This window comes from Vulpes vulpes, chromosome 3 (assembly GCF_048418805.1).
Source record: "Vulpes vulpes isolate BD-2025 chromosome 3, VulVul3, whole genome shotgun sequence".
Taxonomy (NCBI): Eukaryota; Metazoa; Chordata; class Mammalia; order Carnivora; family Canidae; genus Vulpes; species Vulpes vulpes.
This window is the reverse complement of record NC_132782.1, coordinates 76349076-76369131: the sequence shown is the minus strand read 5'-3', so window position 1 is coordinate 76369131 and position 20056 is coordinate 76349076. Positions and strand designations below refer to the sequence as shown.

General features: G+C 45.3%; 1 protein-coding gene across 13 annotated transcripts in view; it reads right to left on the bottom strand.

Annotated features, from left to right (window-relative positions):
* The window catches only part of CALN1 (calneuron 1), a 544567-nt gene that overhangs the window by 249549 nt on the left and 274962 nt on the right, over positions 1-20056 (bottom strand). For all 13 annotated transcript variants that reach the window (XM_072752791.1, XM_072752802.1, XM_072752797.1 and 10 more), the window contains one exon: positions 11576-11719. In XM_072752791.1, the coding sequence (XP_072608892.1) occupies positions 11576-11719 (144 nt within the window). The remainder of the gene's footprint in view (positions 1-11575; positions 11720-20056) is intronic.

Here is a 20056-nt window from a genome sequence, read left to right as displayed (position 1 = left end):
GGAGCCAAATGGGAGAAGATATTTGTAAATCACCTATCTGATAAGTGATTAATATCCAAAATATAAAAAGAACTCATGCAACTCAACAGCAAAAACTCAAACAATCCAATTTAAAAATGAGCCAAGGATCTTAATAGACATTTTTTTTTTTTTCAAACAAGACCTACAGATTGCCAACAAGTACAAGAAAAGGTGCTCAACATCTCTAATTGTCAGGGGAATGCAAATCAAAACCACAGTGAGGCAGCACTTCACACCTGCTAGGATGGCTATTACCAACAAAATAACAAGCCTGGGTGAGGATGTGAAGCAAAGGAACCTTGATGCACATTTAGTGGGGTTGTAAATAGTGCAGCCACTATGGAAAACAGCATGGAGTTTCCTCAAAAAATTTAAAATAGAGTTCCCCTATGATTCAGCAATCTCATGTCTGGGTATTTATCTGAAGAAAATAAAAACACTAACTTGAAGAGATATGCACCCCCATGTTCACTGAAGCATTATGTACAACAGTCAAGACATGGAAACAACCCAAATGTCCATCCAGATGGATGAATGGGTAAAGAAAACGTGATGTGTGTGTGTGGATGGATGGATGGATGGATGGATGGATGGAGGAATGCACAGATTGACAGGTAGCTAGATAAATAGATAGATAGATAAATTGACTGATCTATTGATCAATCTATCCAGATAACAGACTGGTAGTTGCCAAAAGTGGGGGATGGGGAACTGGGTGAAATAGGTGAAGGATATACACTTTCAGTTATAAAATAATTAAGGCATGAGGATATAATGTACAGCATGATGACTACAGTTAATAATACTGTATTATATAATTCAAAGTCTCTAAGAGAGTAGCTTTTAAAAGTTCTGATCATAAGAAAATAAAATTGTAACTATGTATGGTAAGGGATGTTAACTAGATCTATTGTGGTGATCATTTCACAACATATACAAATATTAAGTCATTATGTTGTACGTACAAAATTCATATAATGTATGTCAGATATATCTCAATTTTAAAAACCCATTGTAATTTAAAAAGACAAATGAAATAGTATGCATGGAAATGAGTAAAACACAAAATCACAGAATTAAGACTCAACGTAAAAATTCTCAAACGATAGGTTAAGGTTGTCCATAAAAAGACTCTCGAATATTTTTTTTATGGATTTTATTTTATTTATTCATTAGAGGCACAGAGAGAGAGAGAGGCAGAGACACAGGCAGAGGGAGAAGCAGGCTCCCTGCGGGGAGCCCAATGTGGGACTTGATCCCAGGACCCCGGGATCATGACCCGAGTTGAAGGTGGACGCTCAACCACTGAGCCACCCATGTGGCCAGCTCTCAGAATAATTAAAAATTAAAACAGCATGGCATGTGTTGTGTAAAAGCTTCACACAGAAAGGGCAGGCGTGCATCAGACTGTGTTCCTCAAAGAAGTTGTGTAACAGTGAATGTCCTCCAGTGACCGTACTTAACAATAAATGTTACACAAACATGAGTGAAAACATTATGTGGCAAAAATCAACAGAAAGCAAAAGTATAATTCAAAAGCATTTAAAGAACATTTACGTTGATAAAAGATAAAATCTACCATGAGGGTAGACAGAGTATTGAAAATTAAAATACAAATTGTTGGAGGTAGGGACCCTGGGTGGCTCAGTGGTTGAGCATCAACCTTTGGCTCAGGTCGTGATCCCGGGGTCCTGGGATCGAGTCCCACATGGGGCTCCCTGAGAGGAGCCTGCTTCTCCCTCCGCCTGTGTCTCTGCCTCTCTCTGTGGCTCTCACGAACAAATAAATAAAATCTTTAAGGAAAAAAATAATTGGGGAGATAAACCAAGGAAGTAAGTAACAGCAGTGGGAGATTTCAACACATCAAAGTAACTTATCTCAGATAAGATAACCAAAAATACAGGTGCAGGAGATACAGGTAATATAAAGATAACATCTCTACGCATATACAAAAGCTTTATACCCTAGAAGCAATACCTTCACAAAAAGTGCATATTCTCAGTTACAAAGAAAATACTCCCAAATAGCAGGTCATATTTACTTCCCACAATGCAATAAAGAGAGAACACTTAAACGTAAACTTAAAATTCTAGTGACTTGGGTATTATAAAATATCCAAAAAATCTGCCAAGAAGGAGTAGGAATGAAACTATATGATAAAAGATTGTAAAGCAAACAGTGAAACGATAAAACTACCAAGACACAGAGATGTTACTAAAGGTCTTCTCAGTGGCAAATTTCCTGTCTTAGTTGCCTTAATTATTAAAGAACAAAAAAGTTAAGATAACACAAGCAATTTACTGATGTTGCTGGAAATGGCAGCAAGTAAGCAAAAAAGGAAAAAACACAGAAAAAGAAGACAAAACCCCAAACATCATAGAATTAAAACTAAAGAAAAGGAACAATGAGTCGCTGTGACAGTGAAAGCTCCCCGTCATCATTCTCTGGTCCACCGTGCAGGCAGAGTGCTACACTGCAAAGCCCAGAGGGACCAAGCTAGTCTATCCAAAGGGGGCAGGCATGTGTGAGACAATAAGGAATGGTGGAGACTGTGGCATTTGCCCTGCCCAGAGGGGACAGCTATTCAAGTCCACCAAATTCTTGCAGTGAAGGATTTCAGGTCTAGTCTTGTTAAATTCTCCATGATTTTAAGAGGAGAGAGAAGTGCATATTTTTAATATGAGATTTTCTGCTCTATAAAATGATGTGTGAGCCCAATAAAACAGAGCTGTAAGCTGTATTTGGCTGGTAAGGCAGCAAGTATGCAACTTCCGATTTAGACTACTTACTTGGGCTCGAATCCACTTTGGTAATTTATATTTTCCAGAAAAATCTCCATTTCATATAGATGTTCAAATGTAGTTTTACAAAATTATATCAAGTATTCTTTTTAAAATCTCCCATATTTTTTCATTCCCAGTTTATTCCAATGGCAGCTCTATTTAATTCTTCATTAAATATGCTATATTTGTCAATTTATTGCATTTTTTCCCCAAGAGTCAACTCTTGGAATTATTCATTAAGTTGAAAAGTTGTGAGTTTTTAATTTTTAGACTCCAAGTGGGTGGGATACTTATTCAAGCTTTTATTAATTTCTGGTTTATTGCATTATAGCCAAAGGTTGTGCCTGTAATGTTTGTCTTCTGGAATCTAGCTAGGTTGTCCTGTGGTGTAATACATAACTAGGTTTTGTTAATGTTCCAGAACTACTCAAAAAAGGAGGATATTCTTCTATTTGGAGCACAAAATTTGTATTACACAGACACACCTACACATACTCACATACACACACATTGAATTCATTCAAATTGTTACTTAGTTTTATCTACTTGATCAGTCTGAAAGGAATGTGTAAAATCTCCAGGACAATTGTTTCTGCCCCTATTTTTAGAATTTCTAAAAGTTTTCCCTGAGATAAAAAATTTTGCAATGAATGTAACATTCTAATAAAAAAGAAAAGAAAAAAAGCCCCAAGTCCTTAGATCATCATGAGTGTTGTTCAGCAAGTATTTCCAGTTCATTCCATCTGGGCACGTAGTTGGATTCTACTTCCCAACACCCCTTGATGTTAGGCACCACTGTAGGAGTTGCTTTAGCCAATGAGAAGGGGAACGAAGTGACCAGAAACTTCAAGCATCACTATGTGGTCCACTGGGTTTCTTTCCCTTGCTACAGCTACCATGGAAACACAGACAGAAGCCTCTGCCAGGACTCCTGAGTGAAGATGACAAAGAGGAAACACCCAGCCCACACAATGGACATATTCCATTAGTGAGAACTTCTATTTTGTTCTCACATGAAGTCATTGATATTTGGGGAAATTATTTATCATAGGGGCACCTGAGTGGCTCAGTGGTTGAGCATCTACCTTTGGCTCAGGTCCTGATCCCGGGTCCTGGGATCAAGTCCCACATCAGGCTCCCTGTGGGGAACCTGCTTCTCCTTCTGCCTATGTCTCTGCCTCTCTCTGTGTGTCTCTCATGAATAAATAAGCAAAATCTTTTAAAAACATTATTATGGCAGCATAAATTAGCTTCTCCTTACTGAAACAGATTCTGCCCTCCCTCCCCCCAAAAAACAGGCAATCCACAAAAGGAAAAATCCAATCAACATATGGAAAATACATCATCTCCCTTATGAGGTAAAAAAGAGCAAAATGAGCCACCATTTGTCATCAATAATATTAGCAATGACTTGTTAAATACTACTGGGTACTGGTCAGGGTGTTCTGAGACAGGCCCTCTCACATATTCCCTTTGGTAAACTTGCCTGAGAGAAATGTTATTCAGGTATGAAGGATTGTACGCAGGTTCTTATGCTCCACATAATACTCTTGTTCTAGGAATCCAGCCTGGTTCCTGTTTTCATGATACAATGTGTGGTACCAGGAGGAAACAACCTTCCTAAGTGATTTGCTTATCTCTATTCTTTAAGTATAGAAGCACTAACCTTCTTGCCAGTGAAAAATGGGATACTGGTATCCTTGGCATGACCGGCATCATAATTAAATATTATCTGTGGTTTCTTTTGGATAAAACAATTATTGAAAGCAAGGTTCCTGAAGACCCACATAACTCCTATGTTTAACCTTTGCAGTAGCAATGATGACTACAAGGGCTGTGGGATGGATAGCTGCTTCTTAGTGCCCTGGAAAGAAAAAACAATGGGTGCCTGGGTGGCTCAGTCAGTTAAATGTCTACCCTCAGCTCAGGTAATGATCCTGGGGTCCTGGGATCAAGCCCCATGGTGGGCTCCCTGCTCAGGGGGAGGAGTCTGCTTCTCCCTCTCTCTCTGCGTTCCCCCTCTCCACTCTCTTTCTCTATTCCTCATATAAATAAATAAAATCTTTTAAAAACAGAAAGAAAAAGAAAGAAAGAACAAACAAACAAGCTCAGGCCTTGAAACTCTCAGCTCTGGTCACAGTCAGAGAACAAGGGTGCTTCCAGGGTGGTCCCCCCAAATAATCATTCACTTCATACAATGTAAGGAGGGCCCCAAGTTGAACTATATGGTCTGCAGACTTATAAGCTGAGGTCACAGACTCCCCAGATCTCTGGTGTAAGATTCAGGGCACTGATTGGAAAGGAGTGGGACCTATGACTTGGAATGGGGACCTCTGGGTGGATTCAGAAAACAGAATGGCCGAGTCTCCCTCTCGTCCTCTCTAGTATCTCCCTGAGGTCAGCCAAGACCAGCTTGAAGACCTGGAAGAAACAGCTGAGGCAGCTTCCTTGAAAGGGGTTGCCTATTTTCAAGATCTACTCCCACCACATTTTTCTGCCTTTATATCTATGATTATGATCAAATCAGCACACTCCAGGAGTTTCAAGCCTGCTATGGGAGCATACAGAGAGGTGAGATGCTGTGGACTTCTATCAGTATAACCCCAGGGGACAGGTGTAGCCATGGACTCCAGGATGTTAAAACAAGGGAGAGAGAATATAACGTCGGCTGAGGAGGCTCTTACTGAAATGGGTACTCACACCAGAAATTGTTTTGATTACATTGGCTTGAGTACCTAGAAGTGATTCCAACAGTTCAGTCTTAGCTGAAACTTGGATTTCAGTGGCCAGCTGTCAGTAAGATTAAGATGGTAGACTTTTCCTGGGTTAACATAGAAGAAGGAATTGCTTAGGGAGATAGGAACATTGGAGTCAATTTTTCACAAACATCCACCACCACTATAGATCCCAAGAAGACCTAAAGAGGATTCCCCTCAGAAAGCAACGAGAACCCCAAAGGTATCATCTTCAATCACAGACTCTGTTCTAGGGTCAGGCGTGACTCATACAAGTGTAACCTGAGGAGTGGCTAGAGTTTATCACCCAGCCAAAGGTGACAGTTTGGAGCAATAATTGGCAACCAAAATATTCACATATAGGTTTACAATGCGTAGGTGATGTCATGACTCAAGTTGCTATGTGTTCTGTTCAGTCACTGCTTCAATGCCCTTTTGTCACCCTAAGAGGCCTATACCTACTAAAATCACAAAAAGAGTAATGTATCTACAAGACAGGTGATTAAGATCTTGGATTCAGGGCACCTGGGTGGCTCAGCGGTTGAGCATCTGCCCTAGGCTCAGGGCGTGATCCCAGGGTCCTGGGATGGAGTGCTACATTGGGCTCCCCCCAGGGAGCCTGGTTCTTCCTCTGCCTGCATCTTTGCCCTTCTCTGTGCCTCTCATGAATAAATAAATAAAATCTTTAAAAAAAAGAAAAAAGAGAAAAGATCTTGGATTCATAAGGCTCTTACTAGCAGCGTGTACTAGGCAAATAACTTGAAATCTCTGTAGTTCATTTTTCTCACCTACAAAATGAAAATCATATACTTAGTAGTGATAGCTGATATGAGGACAAAAAAGTTAATAAATAAAGTGCCTAGAACACTGTGAGGCCCATGGTGAGGACACTGCATGTGTTAGGGAGTATTACTGCTCTTCTGGGTTACTGGGGGCCTGGTGAACACTGCATAAGTGTTGGTCATTATTATTACCCCATTAACACTTAGCACAGCCAGATCATAGTAAAGGCAACAACAATCCACTAACGGAGTGAAATATACAATAGTTTTATGCTTATTTATGCTTATTCACAAATGCAAATCGTTTGGACATACCCCTGTAGCCGACCTCCAGCGGCCTTGGGCTTGGTGAGTTTCAAATCCCTGCAGGCTGAGTTTCTGGGAGGACACGCGTGTGAGGCTGCGCTCCAGGAACACGGCTGGGGCTGGGTTGGCTTCCTCTGTCTCAAAGTGTGCCCTAGACGAGCACTGCGCAAAACTTCCTGAGTCTCTGAACCACCTAGGGCATTTACCTCTTACTCAGATCTCCTCGCTCAGACAAATATGCACAGGCTTGAGGATTTCTCTGGAGCCTTAGATTTTTCTTTCAGCCAGAGGTCCCCCGGTTACATCGGTGACCGCACCTCTGCCCATAACTTGATGAGACTGTTAGGGGCTGCAGGCTGCTGCACCCGCCCTGCGCTGATTCGGTCTGTTCCATTTGTTTATTTAAACACGCCCTCCTGGTGTCTTCTGATGTGCACCAGGTTTAAGACCCTCCGCTGTTCCTAAAAAGCCCCAACTGCTTCCACCTCGCACCAGGCGGTACCACTTCATGCAGCCTGTGGGCAAGCATCTCCCCATACACAGAAAAGGAGGGCGCATTCCTGCTCCCCAAAAAGACCCACGCCAGTCCCGGACGCGTCTGAATGTGAGGTACGAATGAGCGCACGTCCGAATCAAGCTTGTGCTTTCTGTGTTCTAGGAGCTCAGGAAGGCCAACAGGGAGGTCCCGATCATGACGACTCAGCAAAGGCTATGCCTGTAACAAACACGAGGCCGGGACAGGGAAGACGTGGACGTGCAGGCCCACAGCAGGGCCGCGGCTCGCTCTCCCGGGGGACCCGGCCACGATTTTGTGCTCTGCGATCCGGGGGCCTGTCTCAAAGTGAAACCAAAAGTGAATCTTGCCAACCATGGAAATCAGCAAATTCACACACAGTGGCCACCAAATAAATCCTTTTAAAATCAAACTAAACGGAGTCAAATTCACTATCCAGAGAAGGGCTTAAAAACAAACCACAAACCTGTTAAGACACAGGACGTCCTTTGGAAATGGCACATTTGCTGGAATTTCACGAGATTCTGCACCTTTGAGGGGCAGAAAGAAATCCAAGGAGGAAGAAGGCAAGGTCTGCCTTGTTTCAAAGAGGGACTCCTGGTGGGTAAGTGGGAGCCCGAGGGAAGCTTGCAGGGAGGGAGGCTGGCAATAGCACTTGCCAGGGGGGCCCTAGCAAAGGCCACAAGCTGCTGAGAATGTCTCCTGGTTTCACTGTTTCGGGAAACTATTTGCAAAGCTAGCTGGATTCATTCCAGATGGGCCCAGTGGTGTGGTTGGGGAAACTATTAAAAGTTGGAAAACAGCCAAAAATAGCCATTGGGTCTTGAAGATACCTGGTGAAGGAGGCTGGACGCTCCAAGGGGCGCCCCAGAGCTGCCGTGGGAAACAGGTAGGTGAGGGGAGGCCCCAGGGAGGCCACGGGGGCCACAGTCCTTTGCGAGCAGCCTTTCTCATCCTGCTTCTACAAAAGATGTCAGCTTCACAGACACTTTTTTTTTGGCTATTTTGTTAATTCTTCCCACGATGGGACATAACCAGTACTGAGGTGCTCCAGAATAAAGTCCACTCCCCACAAGCCTGATTGACAGGGCTGCAGGCTTCCAGATTCTGGGCTGAGGGAGAGATCCTGGCAAACAGCACCCAGGAAAGGTGAATCCTGACTCCCAACTGCTGTTAGGGCAAAATTCACCTGAGCGGCAGAGGCCGGAAAAGGGGAGAAGAACCCCAAGCACCAGCGGGTGTGCAATTGAGTTAAAAGTTACAAGAAAGAACTTTTGCAGTCAAGAGATGATGAGGAAGCAACAGGCATAGGGCACACGTTCTGGTTTTCTGTTTATTTAACTGGAAGCAGATCTGCCCATAGAGTGCACATGCGTGTGTGCACACACACGCACAGAGTCCCAGCACTCAAGGCAAACTGGCCACAGGCCAACAGAGCCATCCCAGACCCTCCAGCTGCCTCCCATTGTGTCCTCTGGAAAACCAGCTCTACACACAGACTGCAACTGTCTGGCTCCTGCGGGCTCCATGTCCAGGAAATCCCGCCGAGCTCCCTAATCCAGGGAGGTTACTATTACATGCTCAGCCAGCCAGGCACCCCACTCCCAAGGAACCACCTAATGAAAGCCTCATGTGTCAACTTCGGTTGCACAGACACACTCAGGCTATTCCAGCTGGGCCTCATGCCGAAGATATGACCTCACCGTCGGGCAAACCAATAGGGACCCCAGAAAGAGCAGATTGGTGTGTGGGCCAGACCTGCTCCTAATCACAGCCAGCTGGGATGGATGGAGGCACCACCACCTCTCCTGCTGCCCCTGGACACCAGGGCCTGTGGGCCCGGAGGCACCGTCATCTTACAGCTAAGAATCCCAGGCTCCAGCCCAAACACCCCATTTTAGGGGCAGTACTCCCCTAAAATTTCTGCCATTCCACAAGTTTCATGCTGAAGAATAGCTTAATTCAGTAAGGCCAAATCTCTGTGGAGAACTCCCAGCTACAGAAGCTAGAAAGGAAGGATATAATTAGGACTTTTTTTTTTTTTTTAACAGAAGCTCAAAAGATCCATTAAGAGAAAGACACTGAGACACAGTCCATCCGTATCTGGGATGCAGTACCCTAGAAATCCCACTTACCAGCATCATTGACAGAACTCTTAAAAGACACACACTTCAGCCCCAGACTGGGTGTCTCTCACTTAGCAACTTTTACACTTTGGCAATTAATAAACCAACCGGGTAGGCAATTCCTTCTATCAGGTGAAGCAGCCAATGACCTCAACTTTTTTTTTTTTTTAAACTGGAGGTTTTTGTTAAAGGAACTATGAGAGGGGGATCCCTGGGTGGCGCAGCGGTTTGGCGCCTGCCTTTGGCCCAGGGCGCGATCCTGGAGACCCAGGATCGAATCCCCACGTCAGGCTCCCGGTGCATGGAGTCTGCTTCTCTCTCTGCCTGTGTCTCTGCCTCTCTCTCTCTCTCTCTCTCTGTATGACTATCATAAATAAAAATAAAAATAAAAATAAAAAAATAAAGGAACTATGAGAAGTTGTCTACAAGAAAATTGCCAAGTCCTTTTAAGTTCTGGTAAGTTCTGCCTTTGGCATGGGTAGCTGAGTCTGATAAGTTGTAAATAAGTTGGTGGAACTTGGAAGCTCTTAAACTGAATCCTATATGGATGAAGCTTTGCCTGAGTCCTGCTGGGTCCCTTGGACACACAAGATCCCCAAGACCTCAGGGATTCAGGGAAGATGTGCAACAACATAAAAACTCCCTGTGAGCTGCAGTCCAATGAGTAAATACACAAAGCACTAGGTTTGACCTTAATGAAGACCCTTCGATTTCATAGGAATAACTCACACACAAAGGACTGACTCGTTTTCATTAAATGTTGCTAATTCTATTTGCTTGTAGTTCATTTGACTAGATTTTGTCATAGGAGTTGTGGGCAGAGAATCAAAAGCACAGAATCTTTGTCCCATAAACGGAAGCATAGATTAAGATTTCTATTCTTTTAAGGAGGAAACTTTTTCTGGAAATGTGTCTCAGAAATGATGATGGGGGTCAATGGAAAACAGATTTTGCTACACGATATGTGCTTTGCTCCAGCTTTTCAGAAATATCTAAAGCAAGCAGCTAAATATAAGGCAAGGTCAAATCAGGCCTGCAAAGACACCGGTGAGTCACAATCAATCAGTGGTAAAGACAAGGCTGGGGCTGAACACCCCTGATGAAACATCTCTTTCCTGAACCAGAAAATAAATGCCCACAGCTGCACTTGGTGGTTGATGCTGGAGTTCATTCACCATATGGTCACCCTTGTTATCATCCTTCCAGCAATTCCAGCAAGATAACAGGAGAAAGCTGTGTCTTCCAATCAGCTGCAGGCCAAGCAAACATCTCCCTACCATGGTCTCTCCTCCAAGGGACTTCCTGACCCTATGCCCTGCTTCCTGTTTTTCACTTGTATACTTCATGCTCTACCTGAAAGTCCTAATGCCCACCACTCTGGACCCCTTAGGCCTGGGATCAAGCTGCTCTTTGGAGGGAGAGAGGGTGTGTTGAAAAAAACAAAAATAAGGGTTTTTTTCTTGGATCTTCAGCCAGGGCAAAATCTAAATGTCAGGAGGGTCACAGCTGATTTGGAGCAGCCTCAAGGTTTTGGAGCGGGAAAGAATCTGAAAGAGGTAATGTGTCACTTTCTAGAATTTTTAAAACACAGTGAAACCCTCTTCCCCAGCAAGCTTGTATACAGAAACCCAGTAAGTAAATCACAGAGTGGAGAAGCTGTTATTTTACACATACAATGGCATATGATTTGGCCATAAAAAAAACAAAGTACAAATCCATGCTAGAATAGGGATAAATCTTGCAAACATTATGCTGAGTAAAAGCAGCCAGTCACAAAGGACCACACAGCGTAGGATTCCATTGATATGAAATGTCCAGAGAGACAGATAGTAGATTAGTGGTCGTCTAGGGCTGAGGGGTACAGAGATGAGAGGGGGCAGCTCAAAGGTAGTTTCTTTTTGAAGTGGTGACAGTGTTCTAAAATTGATTATGGTGTTGGGTCCCCAAATCTGTGAATACACTAAAAGCCGATGAATCACACAGTTTAAATGGGTGAGTTTTAGGGGATGTGGATTCTACCTCTGTGAAGCTATTTAAAAGGGAGGGAGGGCAGGTGGAAAGATCTGTCCTGGCTGTTCCGCCGGTCAGCCCTCCTTCCTCACCCTCCTCCCTCGGCGGCCCCAGAACCACCCCTGCAGGCCCCTGGGACTGCATGGAGTGTTGTTTGAAAAACCCCGAGCCAGCCCTCATATGTAAACCAACACATGAAACCAAGCTTTTGGGGCCCAAGTGCAAGACCCTTTAAAGCCAAGGTCTTGCCGATGAGCCTGGCTCATCTCAGGGGGCACGCCGTGTACCCCGAGCTCACCGTCCATGTCCAGGCGCTGCATGATGATGGCCAGCTCCACCTCGCTCGGCATGTACCCCAAAGAGCGCATGGCCATTCCCAGCTCCTGCTTGGAGATGAAGCCATTCCCGTCTCGGTCCAGAACCCGAAAGGCCTCTCGAATCTCTAGGGGAAAGCAAAGAAAGTCCGGGGTCACATGGCTTGGTCTTTTGCATTGAATTTATTGGTGATCCTATATTGAACACTCCTCACTGCTTTACAAATACTAATAGGTCAAAACCCTGTAAGCAGATAAAAGAGTGGCCACAAGAGGAACAAAAGGAAAGAAAGGGGGAGGAAAGGGAAAAAAGGCAGAGCAAAGAGCAAAGGAAATGAGAAATAAGGAAAGGAAGGGAAAGGAAAAAAGAAAACCACCCCTGAGCATCCTAAAACAGCACGGTCAGCGCACAATTTGACAGTGGTCCCAGCGGAGACCCATGTACGTGGAGGACACTTCCTGAGCAGGAGCAAGCAGGTTTCAGCTGTGAGGACAGAGCTGCCCCTTGGGCCCTTCATCCTCCGGAAAGGAGAACACAGCTCCCCTCCGCAGACTCTATCTCAGCTCCCTGCTGCTGTTGGAGCTGCGCAGAAGGCTTTTTTAACCTAGTAGGAAGATAGGAGTTACGTATCCTGCTGTTTTTATTTCATCCTCTAATTTACAGCTGTTTTGCGGCTATAAACAACCTCAGATCGATAAGAGTGTCATAAAAGCTCAAAAGGCATCTTTAATCACATTCCAGGCCTGCAGTGGATTTGACTCTGCTATCAATAAGGCCATTCCACTCGGCAGGGGATCACCCATCCTCTGACCTCAACCTGGGTCGTTCTGCATTCTCCCTCCAGAGCCCCCGAGGCCCGTCAGTTCTAGGTTGGCCGAGCATTTCCTAACACATCACATGGCCGCAAGACACGGCGTGGGGAATTCGAGATCAGAGTCTGAAGATGACAGGTTCATCAATGCTATCTGAGCACCAGATGTGGCTAGCTTTGACTTTTCATCAATAAACCCGGTGCAAGCTCAGGTTGCCAACATTCATCATGCTACTCAACAAGTATTGACTGTATGTACCTGAGGAGCAAAGAGTAATTCCCTCAGAGAACCAACAACAATCCGTTGGGCTTCACAGTTCTCCTCCAGAGCCCTACATTCCAGTTGGGAAGGAAGGACAGGAACTCTGGAAACTCATACAAGACACGGGCCCTAACCCATTTACCTACTGCTTCTTGAAATAATCTGTGTCCCAGTAAACACCTTAAACCACTCCCTGCCCCAAACAAGCTTTGTCCCTTCCCATTTGATTTCCTGGGGCTGCTGTGACAAATCACTGCAAACGTTGTAACTTAAAACAACAGAAATGTATTCTCTCACAATCTGGAAGCAAAAGTACGAAATCAGGGTCACTGGCCCAAAATCAAGGTGGGGACAGAGCTGTGCTCTCCTAGGGCATGAATCTGTCCCTTGCCTCTTCCAGCTTTGGTGGCTGCCAGCATTTTGTGGCTTGTGGCCAGGTCATGCCAGTCTCTGCCTTTGTGGCCACATCGCCTTTTCCTCGTTTGTCTGTGATCTTCCTCCCACTTATAAGGACACTTGTGATGGGATTTAGGACCCACCCAGATAATCCTAGATAAGTTCTCCATCTCAGGACCCTCAACATAATACCTGCAAAAGCCTTTTTTTCCAAGGAAATATTTACAGTTTCCAAGAATGAGGACCTGATATTTCTGGGGCCCAATTTTCAGACTGCTGCAGTATCCCATCCAGGGCTCCCACCCAAAACACCTTGCCTTCCTTTACCTGCCTGAATCCTGTCATCCTTCAAGGCTGAGAGTTAGGGACTGTGCAGTCCACAAAAAATGTCTTTGCCCACCCTGGCCAATGTTCTCTCCCTTTCTGCTATAGTTTGGTGGGTCATTCATTCCTTTCACAGGACATCAGCCTGTCCCATCTAAAGATAACGATGATTTGGTGCAGGAATCACAGTCTTTCTTCATCGGCTTCGTTCCTGTTTGTACTCCCACCCACACTCTGAAGGATGGGTTTGAGTAAGGATCACATATTAGTAGCAAATTTGCTATCAATACTAATTTTGCACGCTGCATGCTTTCTGAGACTAAGTGTGGGCTCCAGCAGACAGAAGACCAGCCTGTGAGCCGGGACCCTAGGCTCCTGGCCAGGCGCATTAGCTAATTAGGTCCACGGCCAAACCCTGAGGCCTCGGATTGTTCATGTGTAAAATGAGCTGGGTTGGCCACGAGGATCCCTACAGTCCTTCCAGACTTTTTCTGGGGATCTGTGGACATTGTTAAAGTGTTTAAGAGAAGAACAGGAAGCCTGTGTTCTCTTTCATACCCTATTAATCTACTGTTCAAACACCCCTCTTTTTTCCATTGAGGATAAAGAAAAAAATTTCAGTCTGGTCCAAATTCTGAATCAAGGGGTTTGTCTGCACTTTCAGGCTTTTCTCACCAATGAAACATGCCCAACACTCCCTAAGGCGGCCATATGTTTTCCTACCAAGTCCCAGGTGGCCCGGAAAGAACTTAGAGCCACTGCTCTGTTTGAGGTCAGGGCACACAGCACTCGAGGACAGTGGGGTGGAGACCACAGCCTCCATGACCGGAACCCAGATGCCGAGGGCAGGAGGATGCAGATGCAGGGTCCCCTCAGGTGGGAGTCAGCCCATAAGGAAGTCAGTCTGGCCCTGCCTGAACCGGGACAGGCTTCTCCCTCCGCCTCCATCTCCCCATCTGAAAAATGGGTGGGGTTAGATCTCCTCCTAGCCTCTATAATAGGAGTTTACTTGGGATCCAGCACATACCATGCAACAGGAGAAAATGTCAGCTGATGACAGGACCCAACCTGGAGTCAAAGAGGCCAGGGTCCCAGGTGGGCCATCCGGATGGTCAGCTGCATGCTGAGCTCTGCCCCTTAGTCTCCTTTCCAGAGGCACATTTCAGCTCCCCATGCCTCTGACTCAATCCTGAGCTCCCCAGCTGTTACGATCACTCTGACTGGGCGATCCCTTTCTGTCGACCTGGTGACAGGCTCATTCCTGTGATCCCCCTGCATGCCCTACATCCACAAATGAACAAGCCTGTATCCTTACAGTGGAGACTCCAGAGGCCTGATCAAGGATCTTCGTGAACTTGGACTGTATGGGCATGCCACCGGGCCCCCACCTCACTACCTGGGCTACTCCGAGGTCACCTCACCCCTGGGCTGCTGGAAGCGGACGGAGACCATCCCGAAACTGCCCTGCCGTGAAGGTACGTGCTCCGTTAAGGCTTCAAACTCCCATGGTTTGCTGTCTGCGGTAAGTAGTCAGGCCGGCCCTGCTCAAGCCCAAGACAGCACAGCACAGGTACAGATCAACTCAGAGTTCTGTTTTCTGTGGCCCCAGGTAAGTGGGACAAAGCTGTACTTCCCTGTTTGCCCAGAATTTCTGCTCCTGGCTCCCAGGTAGAGTGTGTACGTGTGTGTGCGCATGCACATGCAAACAGAAGCAGACAAAGCCCCCTAATTTCATTTTCTTTCAAAATAACAGAGAGAAGGGGTGCCTGGGTGGCTCAGTGGTTGAGCATCCGCCTTTGGCTCAGGGCGTGATTCTGGGGTCCTGGGGATCAAGTCCCGCATCAGGCTTCTCGCAAGAAGCCTGCTTCTTTCTCTGCCTGTGTCCCTGCCTCTCTGTGTCTCTCATGAATAAATAAATAAAATCTTAAACAAAAAAAAAAAAGGCAAAATAACAGATAGGAGGGAAAAAAAAAAAGAAAGAAAAAAACACTAGAAATCCATAATAGGAGCCTCTGGGGATTTAATTTTTTCCAGGGTAGGGAAGCCCAGGCAAATAAGAAGCTTATTAGAAGGAAATGGGTCTTGCAGCCGGAGACATGTGATGTGTGCCTCATTTTATTTTTATTTTTAATAGCAGAACAGGGTGTGAGAAATATGCCCATAAAACCAGCGGAGAGACGGAAGCAGGCCGGATCCCCCTGCCTATGGCTATAGGCAGCCTGCTGGCAAGACGGAGGGGCCCTGGCCCCTCTCCACGTCCTTGGGAAGTGGCGACCACAGATCAGGTTTTAGGAACAACCCAGTAATGTGGTGTGCTTTTCACTGGAATTTATTCTCCCTCTGGGCTACAGTCCCCAGTGCTTCAGAGTTACATAAGCATGCTGTGCTTTTGGTCTTTAAGTCAATTTCATGCTCAGATCGGGCACCAGCAAGGCGGTTCCGTCACCTCCAAGATTCCTCTGCAGGCTGCAGAAGGGGCAACGGCGATGGTGATGAGAGCCTGCCTAGCTGCCATTTTGTGGAGCATGAAAGGAAGCATCGTGAGACACACCTTCTGACAACAGGAGTCCGCACTCTGCATATGGAATCTCCCAGAACCAAAGTCTGCATTCCCACAAGGGTCTGCACCTCTCCTCCCTGGTGTTCTGGAGCCAAGCAAGGCCTGGACTAGAAATCAAAATGCTCTAGGTTCCCAGGAGATCAACTTCTCACTACACCAGCAAGTGTGTTTTCTTAAAACTATCAAAGCCACCACCGGTACCACCTGCATCCCAACACAGCACCTCCTAAGTTCCATGACACTCCCTGGGGATATCGTCAGTTTGGCTGGGAACAGTGCCAGAGGCAGGGCTCTCACATAGAACAGGCTTGTCGGGCAGGCCGCTCAGTAAAGGGCGCATCAGATGAAAACCAGACACCAGACACCAGCCAGAGTCAATATTCTTTGCCTAATGTTCTGGCCTTAAAGAATAGGCTGAAACTCACAGTGCTAATTTGCAAACTCCAATCGGTAATGAGGAACAACAGCCTTTCCTATCTCAACCCCATTAGATGCGGAATCTGTTTAGTCTCTAAAGAGATGTGTCTTTAGGAAGAATGTGGGTTCTAAGCACAAGAAGCAATGGCTCTATTAACGAGCAAGGTGTGTTCTGTTGATACATGTCTTTGAGAAATGGCGGAACTGGAGACATGCAGTTCAGCAAGGCAATTATTGAATACCAACAGAAGTGTACCAGAAAATACAAGATAAGAACCTCCAGATTTTTATTTAGAAGAATTAAGAGGACAGGGACCGAGTCAATGACCAAAGAGATCTAGAAGGACCTCTGCCTTCTCTGTGAAAGACGAATCTTTCGAGATGATTCATATGGCCATTCATTCAATGAAGAGTTGCTGTTCACTCCTTGTATGCCATATGCTGTGCTAGAACAGTTAGGTAGCAAAAGAAACTTTCCAAGCTATGAGAAACTTATATTCCAGTCTGACAAACAGAGAGGTGACAGGATATTCACACCAGAGAATGACAAGAGCAATAATACAAATCTACACAAAACCCCAAGGATGTCCTTCCATTATGAGAGAGACAACTCTGTGAAAGTTGACACCATAATCTCCTGACAGTAAGAGATGACGGGAAAAAGTGCACCAGGGCAAGACTGCAAAGGGCCTTGGGAGCCGAGCTTTACTCTGCACACTACTGGTTGGCAAATGATGGCCAGTGGCCAAATCTGGCCCACCACCTCCTTTGAAAATAAAGTTTTTTTGGAATGCATCCATGCTTACTCATCTACGCACTGTCTGTGACTCTTGTCTACTGTCTACTGCTTTGGTACTACATGAATAAAATTGAGAAGTTGTGACAGCGATGGTTTGGCCTACAAGGCCTGAAATAGTCATACTTCAGCCTTTTATAGTTAGTTTGTAAACCCTTGCTGTAGGCCATAGGGAGCCCTCAGTGGTTATAAATTAAGAAAGAAAGAGAAGAAAGAAGAAAGGAAGAAAGAAAAGAAAAGAAAAGAAAAGAAAAGAAAAGAAAAGAAAAGAAAGAAAAGAAAAGAAAAGAAAAGAAAAGAAAAGAAAAGAAAAGAAAGAAAAGAAAAGGAAAAAGAAAAGAAAAGAAAAGAAAAGAAAAGAAAAGAAAAGAAAGAAAGAAAGAAAGAAAGGAGAAAGAACAAAAGAAAGAAAAAAGAAACCAGATTGATTTTTTTTTTAAAGATTTTATTTATTTATTGAGAGAGAGAGAGAGAGAACACAAGCAGGAGGAGGAGCAGAGGGAGAGGGACAAGCAGACTCTGAACTGGGCATGGAATGTGACGCCGGGCCCAATCCCATAACACTGAGATTATGACCTCAGACGAAATCAGGAGTTAGACGTTTAACCGACTGAGCTACCCAGGTGCCCCCGGATCAGACTGCTTTTTAAATGGAGGGTTCTAGCATCTGGTTGGCTAAGAGGTGAAAAGCAGAGCCCTCACCTGGAGGCCTCACCGGAGAGTCTATGAGAAGATGAGGAGTCTGAGCTCAGCAACATGGAGCTGCTGGTTGGGGCCATGTGACTTTTCTTTTTCTTTCAGAGAGGAAGGGGAAGGGGCATTCTGACCACACAGCGTACAGGGCACTGAGAGACACCAGGCAGCCAGATGTGGTGAGCATTTGGAAATAAGGGACTACCTATTGCTGACAGGAATGCTAAGTATACAATCAAAATGGAAAATGGGAACAGAATGACCATAATTGCATATAAAATGCTGGTTTAATCCCAGTGTGAGCTTTAGTGTGAGCGAGCTCCAATTTAATTCTACTCAATCAGTCTGCAAATACAACTAATTGGTTTCAATAATTAGGGAACGCAGGGGTGAGGGCTCCAAGGGCCAGGGGGACGGGGCCCCAAGGAGGATCTTTGTGTGGGGGGAGGAGGGATCAGAAGCGTCCCTGCATTGAATAACACTGACTGGGGGACGGCCACCTAGATGGGGCAGGGTGGGGCTCAGCACTGCTCTGTGTAATGCACTTTATGGAGCTGGATTTTTCTTGGTACTGTCTTCAGGGGGCTAAAGGAGCCTCACGGCCAGGTTATTTGCTGTGTGAACCCTGACTGCATCCATCTCAACAAGTGCTCTTTCATTATGCTTCTTCCATAGACTTAGACAGTAATGAATGCTATAGTGGAACACAGGAGAGCCCCAGGATGAGGGGTCCCAGCCGTAGAGGCATTTCTGTATTTCTCTGTTCATTTATCTGTGTAAGTGGAATCATGGTTCACAAAGGAGGCGTAAAGGATATAAGTTTTACTTGAGAAATAAGACGATGCCCAGGAGATAGGAGAGAGAAGTTGAAACAGAAAACACCTAGAAATATACAAGAAGGAGATGTGTTGCCTACTGAATTGTTAGGATTTCAAATCCATGTCTTGCAAGCTTGTTTAGGCAAAGTTTGTTGTTTGAATTTGTTTTGAGTAATTTATTTTGATGAAATTGTTTTGAAGTTGGATATAGGGACCTTCTTCCTCCAACTCTTATACCTGAAGTCGAGAGGACTGTTGCATCCTTGACACCATGGTAATGGCAATGGTGTCCATCACGCGGTGGACTTTTCCATTTTAAAAATCAAGAGGTGTGACCAGTACCTTGAGAGGATTTGGTCTGGGTGAGGCTACCCTTTGCTGCATCTAAGCGGCTCTCCAAAGATCTTGAGACACTTGCTCCTGCCATTGCCAAGCTACTCTTGCTTGGTGGTGGTGTTTAAACCATGTAACAGTCTCAGGAAGAGAAGGGACATCTGTTTCTGCCTTGGCAAGTCTTCCCCTCATAGGCAGTGGTACAAGCCATGTAACAGTCCCTGGAATAATAAGCTTCAGAGCAGCCTGCCTTACCTGCCAACACACATACCGTCACCTGCTAGCTACGTGCCCCAGCAGTGAACCACGTAAGCTGGCACCTGATATCCAGCTCTTAGTTAGAAGGCTGACTCTACTGAGAACCAACTCATAGAAGGGTACACCTCCAACTAAATTTGAACTTTATTTCTTTCATCTCCCCCTTTGCCTGAACGATAGCATAATCAATCTGTTACTAGCTTGAAGTATGCTATCTCTTCATTGGCTTATTAGGAGACATTACCCTGTGTGCTATTAGCTTATAAAATATTATTATTATTATTATTATTATTCCCACAGTGAACCTGGTTAAATAAATTACTGACAAAAGCAATCTCAGTCTTGAGCATAACTTGTCCCGAACAAAGCAAGGTGAGCCTTAGGAGAACCTGGAAGGAGGCTGAGAATTGTAGTCAATGCGACAAAGAGGGTTTTCCAGCAAGGGCACAGCATGGGCAAGGGGGCATAAGGGATGCATTCTTTGGGTCCAGGTTCCTGGTTACAGGCAAGGCCCCCTGTTGGGAGGCACTTGCAAAAGGACAGATATGGCTGGCGGAAGTCACCATCCTCCCAGACAGCATAATTGTCTCTGTGATCTAAGGTTAGCGTCCAGAGTGGAGTAGGGCTCCTGTACGTTCCCTGGCGCCAGACCTACCCTGAGTCACTGGTAACCCTGGGAGCAGACAAGGGGCAGTGTTGAAAAACTTTGAAGACTCAACACTGAAAGCTGGTGGGCCAGTGAGGGGCTGCTCATACTGGATATCTCAGGCCTTTTTCATTACCTCATGGCCCAAAG